Source organism: Stegastes partitus, unplaced genomic scaffold, assembly GCF_000690725.1.
Source record: "Stegastes partitus isolate 25-593 unplaced genomic scaffold, Stegastes_partitus-1.0.2 Scaffold1862, whole genome shotgun sequence".
Taxonomy (NCBI): Eukaryota; Metazoa; Chordata; class Actinopteri; family Pomacentridae; genus Stegastes; species Stegastes partitus.
The window spans coordinates 94,434-103,370 of record NW_007579593.1 but is presented as its reverse complement, the minus strand read 5'-3'; the positions used below and the strand labels follow the sequence as shown (position 1 = coordinate 103,370).

The 8,937-nt window shown below is 37.7% G+C and overlaps 2 protein-coding genes across 2 annotated transcripts in view; both read right to left on the bottom strand.

Annotated features, from left to right (window-relative positions):
• stard3nl (STARD3 N-terminal like) overlaps positions 1–5,987 on the bottom strand; it is a 26,074-nt gene extending 20,087 nt beyond the window's left edge. Inside the window, exons 1-2 of the mRNA XM_008302722.1 lie at positions 5,836–5,987; positions 280–619 (exon numbers count right to left, since the gene is read on the bottom strand). Of these exons, the coding sequence (XP_008300944.1) occupies positions 280–474 (195 nt within the window). The 5' untranslated portion in view covers positions 475–619; positions 5,836–5,987. The remainder of the gene's footprint in view (positions 1–279; positions 620–5,835) is intronic.
• A 2,446-nt stretch (positions 5,988–8,433) lies between these two features.
• Positions 8,434–8,937, bottom strand: part of LOC103372947 (tripartite motif-containing protein 16-like) — a 2,640-nt gene continuing 2,136 nt past the window's right edge. Inside the window, exon 3 of the mRNA XM_008302725.1 lies at positions 8,434–8,606. Within this exon, the coding sequence (XP_008300947.1) occupies positions 8,434–8,606 (173 nt within the window). The remainder of the gene's footprint in view (positions 8,607–8,937) is intronic.

The following is an 8,937-nucleotide window of genomic DNA, read 5'->3' as shown; positions in this document are numbered from 1 at the left end:
TGGACAAGTTGATCAAATAATCTCTAATTATGGCTGAGCTGAAATATGAAAGAAAAACTGTAGCTGTCATAAAAAGCCCCATTTTATCTTTAACTGCACGAGCATCTGACAGATAAATCAGCTTATAAATGAGATGCAGTAAATTTGACAGTTTTGAGAGGAGCAGCAGGATGAGATAAAAGCTGGAGGAAGGAGCTGGACAACCAGCTAGTTTTGTCAGGGGAAAACCAGCTCTTTTTTTACAATTACAATTAAATGACTCTCGTCATCCTGACTTACATTGAGCTCTATGATCCAGAGCAGGGTGATGAACAGGAGGTCAAAGGTGACGAAGAGGCAGAAGGTCCTCCTCACGTCCGAGATGCACTTCTTCTCACCAGCTTCGTACGACTCCCCCCTCACAGAGACCAGCGTAGCATTCAAACCTCTACTGGTTTGCCGGGAGTCGATGCTGCCGCTGCATTGGCTGTCCATCTCAGACCACGCCCCCTGGCAGGGCTAGCCCCACCCACCGCTCAGCGCTCAGGAGGAGGATTTAGAGCCGGCAGCTCATCGAAGCACAAGGCAGGGTTGGTTCGGTGAACGTGGGGTCAGTCTGTGGCGAACTGCATCACTGCATCTGCAAAACAACACAGCTTCTCTCACGATCTGCAAAAAACATCAATATGCAGCTTCACTTCAAATAATTTTAAAGTCAGACGTCACGAACAAAAGTAAATACAAACATGAGGACTATTTAATAGCATTACTTAAAATTGCATTTCAAACCTTATAAATCCTCATTGCTTTGCAGCAAATGAAGCTGAAACACTTTAATCTGAACAAGTAAATCAATGTAATTTGTAATACTACTTTCCTCATCAGGCTGTGAAGTATCACTTTCAATTTCATGTGCAATATTTCAGTTTCATGTGCATTATTTCAATATCATAAGTAATATTAACATACTACTTCAGTATCATTGCCAGTAAACTTCTTACTTTTCTATTCTAGTCTTATTTAAGCAGAATTATTTTCATTTCCAGTGATGTACCATACTTATCACATTGCTTTTCTACTTGGCACTTCATTTATTCTCATGTTATGTTTTCGTTTTTTGGGGGGTTTTTTTAGCAAGTATCCAACACAAAATTTCCCTGCAGAGTAAATAAAGTTCCATCTTATCTGTTCTGTGGCTCGTGTGTTTTTACTGGGTTTTCAACAATAATGGAGCACAGAGAAATCAGACTGTCACACTCTTGTTGACAAACACAAACGTGTTTCAGGTCTCTGAGTTTCTGAGAGTCTCTGGTTTCATGTCTCGAGGTTTTGAGACATTTGCTTCAATACACTAAAATTTTGCTGACAGCCCTGAAAAATTGCATTTAATACAACTTAAAAATGTGACAGGAGAAAAAGAAGAAAAAAAAAACTCATAGAAACTTCCCCAAACTCCAAAGATAATAGATAGATACAACTTTATTGATCCCTTTGGTATGAACCTCAGGGAAATTGTTGATTAATCAGGCTATTGTGAAAGAAAAACTGAAAATATTCTCAGCTAAGAGCAGAGGAATTTAAGCACTCCACAGAAACATCTATTTCTGGGTTTTTCAGCCAACTAAAAAGGCCACACTTCCCAAACGCATCATTTGAGGCTAATGAACAAGGCAACCAGAGTTGCAAAGTAAAATAAAGGCAAATTAAAATTATAGAGTTCTTTCTGAAGTGATCACAACATCGACAGCTGGACAGTTATAACTTTAGAAGGCCTGATGTTAAACCTAATCACTGCTTCAGTGAAAAAGAAAAACCCTGTAAAAATCATGTGACATACACAGGAAATACCCCTGTTACTGTCTGCTGCTGGACTTTTGCACTTGACCTCATTCCCATTTACAGTCTACAGTTTCTGTGTTGAAGAAGTGAAACTACCGTAATTGTGCTTTTGCATTAACTGCCAATCCATCCGACACAAAAAGATGCAGACTCATGATTTTCATATTTTACACTTCAGTAATAAATCAGCTTCATCTTTACATTTTAATCTACAAAATTCATGTATCTGCATCTCTAATTAGCTTCTTTTAGTCGTAACAAATGAGCTAAAATGCAGAAAACTTAAAGTGCAGATCTAACACAAACCGGTTGTTACAATCCAACGCTTTATCTGTGTCACTGAGATCAACAGAAAGCAGTTTTATAATAAACTGAAGGCACTAAACAAACATACAGTTAAACAGCCTCCTCCTGAGTCCTGTCATTTACTGTAATTTCCTCTGAAACTAAAACCTTCTTCCATTTGCAGCTTCCTCTTCTCATGACGGAGCTTTTACAGCTTCAACCCATCTGATGGTTGAACTGATTTAACCCAAAGCTGAACTTTTGTGGCTAAACTATTTCATATTGCAGTTATTCCTAAACATGGTTTGTAAAATGAGTCGGTACCTTTTCTGTTTGGGTCACAGTGGTTAAACGGTCTGATAAATGCAGATTCAGTTAGTTTGCTGAGGCAGTAATGTCAGTTTCACATTACGGAGCGTGATGTTTGATCAGCAGCCACCTGAGGGAGGCTGATGATGCGAGTGCTGGTCTGACTTGTCTGAGCGAGCAGGAACTAGAATATCCTCTGAAAAAAAACGCATTGTCGAAGTAACTTTGCATACAGAAAGTCAGAGTACGAAGAAGACAAACCGGTTTAACAGAGTCACAGCCAGATTTAAAAAAGGTTGTGCTGCTGTTTTCCAAACTTCAAGACAAAATAAACTTTACTGATGCCTTACTGGGGTAATTCATATATTACAACAGCTACATAAAAACAAAACTGCAAAAAACAGGACAATAAATAATAATAATAATAATGACTCTTTACAGATTTCACATGACACGATGAATCATTTTACTGCTTGTTTAACTCAGCAATGGAATGGAAAATATAAAGTTTACAAGCTTACTGTCACTCTTGAGAAACTTTGATGGTCAAGTGTTTCACATTTTTACTTAAAAAATTATGAAAACTAATCTGATTATCAAAATAGTAGTCAGTCAATGAAATAACTTTGAATGATTTTCTGGCCAGTCTGACCCACAATCCCCTGCACAGTTGCGTCGTGTTGTAAAAAAAAATCTTCATGTGTTTGCGTCACTGGAAAGCTCATTTCACACTGCAGACTGTGACGGATACACGGTGAAGTTTAAGTTTGACGTGCAATAATATGACAAATTAATATGTTATATTAATGCTGCCTCCAGCCAAAGACTTTCCTCGTCGACTAGAAGTCATTCATTCAGGTCCTTAGTCAACTAGCTGTACATTTTCAGTTCAATAAATATGCGTGAGTGTCATGTTAACAGTATCGACAAAGCATCAAGGCTGGTGTAATTACAAGAAAAAGAAGTTAAAAAGAATACAATGGAAGTTATTAAGTGGAATAGAGAAGTAGAATAGGATTGTTGCATGAATTAGTATGAATCACCATATAATGATAGTTTGCTTAGTGTTTCGTGTTTGTGTGTGTATGTTATGTTGTCAGTTGTGTGTTTTTTTCCTTTATAAAATGCTTTAATCATCTGGCGGGTGACTACAGATGAAAATGATCTTATTGCTAACTCTGGTGCAGAAATACTTCATAACGTACACTGTCCCTATTTTAAATACATTTCATAAGAATTTAGTTATGTACATATATATACGTTTTGAGGACACCACTTATTTGAGTTCCAGGGCACAGAGAGAAAGTTTTGAGTAATATCGTTAATAATAATAAAATTAGAAGCAGGAAGTTTCTTCATTTAAATCAACACAAAACTGAGGTTATTGTATTTGGCCCTAAACACCTCAGAGACACACTGTCTAACCAGATAACTACTCCGGATGGTATTGCCTTGGCCTCCAGTTCTACTATAAAGAACCTTGGAGTTATTCTTGACCAGGACATGTCGTTCAATACACATACAAAGCAAGTTTGTAGGATGGCCTTCTTTCATCTTCGTTAATATTGTAAAAATGAGGAGCATCCTGTCTCAGAGTGATGCTGAGAAACTAGTCCATGTATTTATAACTTCTAGACTGGACTATTGTAATTCCTTATTATCAGGATGTCCCAATAACTCTCTCAGAACTCTCCAGCTGATCCAAAATACTGCAGCCAGGGTTCTGACAGGAACCAGTCAGAGATCACCAGTATTAGCTTCTCTTCATTGGCTCCCTGTAAAATCCAGGACAGAATTTAAAATCCTGCTTCTAACATATAAAATTCGTAATGACCAGCTCCATTTTATCTTAAAGACCTTATTGTACCGTATCATCCGAACAGAGCCCTTCGCTCTCAGACTGCAGGTCTACTTGTGGTTCCAGAGTTTCCAGAAGTAGAATCAGCTCTCAGTTTGGTTTCTGGAGGCAGACACCCTCTCTACTTTAAGATTAGGCTTCAAACTTTCCTGTTTGATAAAACTTATCATTAGAACTGCTCAGGATCACCTGAACTGTCCCTTAGTTATGCTGCTATAGCATTAGACTGGGGATTCCCATGATGCACTGGGCTCCTCTACCCTTCTCTCGTCCATACATATATCATCATTACATATCACTAACTCTGTTTCCTTTGAAGTTCCTGTGCTCTTTCTCTCTGCGGATGTCTCTGGATCTGGAGCTTCACGTCTCTGATCTGCAGGTGCTGGCCTCACCAGCCCCCCAAATATTTATTGTCTGTTCTATTGACTGTTCTCCATCTGCTATCCTGCTATCCCCACCCCCCTCATCCCCACTCTCATCCCAACCGGTCGAGGTCAAACAAAAGTATTCTGTATGTTTTGGTCTGTATTGTGACATGCAGCTACATGGTCCAGAAAATATCACTAGCTGAATTCTGCATTATAATTTTTTTTTGTTAATATGAACTTAAAGATGGGACTTTTTAAAGACCACTTCAGCTTTTAACTCACCATAATCAGAGACTATTTAATCTACGTTTCCAATATTACTGATTTTGAATCAAGGACATGATGAGAAGTAGGAGTGAAAATGTCAGGTTTCCATCTTTAATGTTTAGTAAAATATTGTTATTCAAATAGCGTGAAATTTCAATGAGCAGATAAACATGCTGAAAGTGGGTCAAGGGTCAATTTGTCTTTCAACTATCTTCCAAAACATCTGACATATAAATCTAAAATTTTACAGATGCCATCCATCCTAAATATCCAGAGTTTATGATAATAAAAAAAAAAGCTTCAAGTAAATCAGAGACAGCTGACAAGAAGACTCTTGATTTGAGATGGAATAGGCAAGATGCTTTTTACTGAAGCTTCTCAGACAGTCACAGTTAGTAAATAGATGTAATAACTGTGTAATGAGATGAAGGAGGCATCACTGAGTCTGGACTCACCTGCACCAACAGGTAAACATGCTCCTCCTGAGTGGCTCTGCAGGCCTGACATGACATTATAACCCTCCTGTGCAGCTCTAAGCCCGTGGAGCCTCTCACAACCACAAACACTGCCGCTAATGTCTGCTGCTCCCCAGAAACACAGAAAATACTGAGCAAAAAGTGCAGCTAGTACCAGAAAGCGCAGAACAAACACAGAGGGAGGCCAACAAAACCAACAATAACTACAACAACACAGAGCTGGACCCTTTAACACACACCTGCACGGCTCAGACAGGTGTATCCGCAAATACAAACCAGAAGGTGAAGATATCAAACCGAACCAGTGATCTCAGCGCAGCTGTGAGGCCGTTTAAGGATGCTAACAGGAGTTTAACCTGGCGCAGAGTTCATTTGACAGCTAGCTAGGATGCTAGTTAGCTCTAACCGCTGCGTTAGCGTCGGTTTTAAAAGGCGCCGTGAAGCTTCTTACCTCCTAAACTCGCTCCTTCAGGACTTTAGTTCTCTGATTTAACCCTCGGAGGACTTCAGCGGCAGAGACGAGGGTCAGTGCAGCGGACAAGTCATCTGTTTCCTCCAGCAGCTCGGACAGGACGGAGGCGGCAGCGTAATGAAGAAACACACGCGGAGGATTCTGGGTCATGAAGTCCGCAGCGGCACCGCGAGCTCTCAGGAGACGCAGCGCCACAGATATGTATGCCTTTATTAAACATATCTATGAGCAGCGCTCCACCTGGCGGCCATTTTGGAAACCAGCAGCTTTTATTGTTCTGCCTTCGATAATCCATTCATCCAGCCATCCATCATCTACAGTGGTCCTCAAATTTATTCATACCCTTCCATTAAAGAAAAGACAAAATTCACAAGTCACTCAAATAACTAGTAACTGAAGTAATCAGAAAAAAAAAAATTGCTAAATTAAAATGAAGTGAAATAAGACATTGCTTTTGAATTGTGGTTGAAAAGAATGAAAAAAAAAAAATACAGACAAATTAGAGCACTTTACTGATGAGCAATGGGCCGAAATCAAAATACCTGTCAACAGGTGCAGAAGTCTGACGGAGAGTTACAGAAAACACTTGACTGCAGTGATTACCTTAAAGGGTTGTCCAAAAAATATTAGTTTACGGCTCCCATCATGCTTGTTTCTTTTGGGGGGGTTTGTTTGTTTGTTTGTTTTTTAATTTGCAACATATACGATATATTTATAATACCTAATATTGTCAATACATTTAAATTAGTCTGGTAAATTTGTGTTATAATATTCGGTCTAACTCAATATTTAAATGAGTGGGGTAAATCTGTCAGATATTCTTGTATACTAAGAATACTATACTATACTATTTGTGTAATATATAATATATAGCTTAATATCAAGATTTAAATTAGCCATATATATGTATCACTTATAATAGTGTAGATTCTTAACCTTAATACATACGTTATATAAGGTTAAAACTTTAATATTTTGTGGTATTAGCATATTTGTCAGTTAAATTTTTAAAATATATTATAGATTCCTGACCTTAAAACTGAAATTAATCTGGTAAATTTATGATACATATAAAATAATACTTTAGGTTGTTAACCTTGATATGTAAATCAGTCAGTTAACCTTGTATGTTATATAGTATAGTTTCTTGACCTTAATATTTAAATTAGTTACATATCTTTGTACAATACATATTATTGTAACGTTTTAACCTTAATATTCAAAGTAGTGGGGTAAACTCCGGGAATTTTAATCTTAGAATCAAAATTATTTAAGTATATTTGTGTGCTAAATACCATTTTTGGTTCTTATTCCTAATATCTACATTTCCCATGCAAATTTGTTACGTATAATATAAAAGGTTCTTAACATTATTATTTAAATTTGTCTGGTAGCGGCTGTGGCTCAGGTGGTAGAGCAGGTTGGTCAATGATCAGAAGGTGGGTGGTTCGATTCCAACCTGTGTCATGGTCGTTGTATCCTTGGGTAAGATGCTTCACCCACCTTGCCTGGTGTGAATGTGTATGAATGGATTGTTTGGGGTGTTGGTCAGAGGGGGTGTAGACTCTATCAGTCTGCCCCAGGGCAGCAGTGGCTACAATCATAGCTTACCATTAGCTCATGAATGTGTGTGAATGAATAATTGACAGTGTATGTGCTTTGAGTTACTTCTTGAGTAAGAAAAGCACTAAATAAATCTAATCAACTACTATTATTATTGTTATTGGTATATTTACATAATATAAAATATTGTAGATTCCTAACCGTAATGTTTAAATTAGTCGGGTAACTGTATGTTATATATATAATTAAAGATTCCTAATCTTAATATTGACGTGGTTTTCCATAATATATGACAGAATTACCATAAAGACTTTATTCAGCCAAAAACATGGCAGACGATATAGTTTAAGTATTTTTTTTGCAGTTTTTTTTTTTTTTAAGTCTGTATAACAAATCTTTTCTACTGGATAACTGGAGAAAAAAAATAGTGTAATTATAAAAAGATCTCTGTGTGATGAAGCTGATTTAGTGCAGATATCTGAAGGGACACAAACTGACAAACAAGGATAAAATCAGCTTTATTCATGATCAAAACCATCCTCACACGTTAAACTCATGGAAATGATTTTTATTTGATGATTTCATAGTAAGATTCTCTTCAACACAATCCGTCTGTTAGACCCAGAACCTCAGGTAATCAGTGAATTCCTTGTCAATAATGATCAGAATAACTGCAGGTTGAAAAGGTCTTGATTGTAAATCATTTTGAAAATGAAAATATTTCCTCTGCAAAGAAAATAAATGCAAGCATAGATGTTTTATACATTTACAAAGCGGTGATAATAAAATACCTGTAATGGAAGAAGGTCTACTGAGAAACAGCAACAAACAGATCAACACAAATGTTCATCCGATATTTCAAGCACAGAGAAGTTTACATTTTTCTGTTCAAAATAAAAATCATCATGAGCTCAATCTCTGCGCAGCCAAGAAACACCACAGCAATCACAGACAGAAAATAAAATGCAAAACTAAAAAACACAATTAACCCCCTGAAATGTGACAGATGCGAGTTTATTTGAGTTTACAGATCTCAGCTGATTTTCCCATCCAGAGTCCAGCATGCAGTGGCTGTGTGAATGTGGTCTGGACTCTGTGGAGGAGAGTCATGGTTTCAGTGATGCTGTAGAAGGACAGAATACCTGCACTGTGATCCAGGTACACTCCTACTCTGGAGGACTGAGGACCTGAGACAGGAGTTATGATGTTGTTGTGCCAAAATGCATAGTTATTATTGGAACAATTTAATGCCCAGGATTTGTCATTTTGGCCAAAGGTACACTCGTTCCCGCTCCCTGCTCTGCTGATATTCTTGTATGTGACTGCTACATAGCCTTGATTTTTTCTCCACTTCACCTCCCAGTAACAACGTCCAGTCAGACTCTCTCTACTCAGAACCTGCAAATAAAAGCTGAATCTGTCTGGATGATCAGGATACGACTGTTGTTGTCCAGCAACTGTTACTTTTCTGTCTCCATCAGATAAAACCAGCCATGTATTTGCTGTGTTTGGATCCAG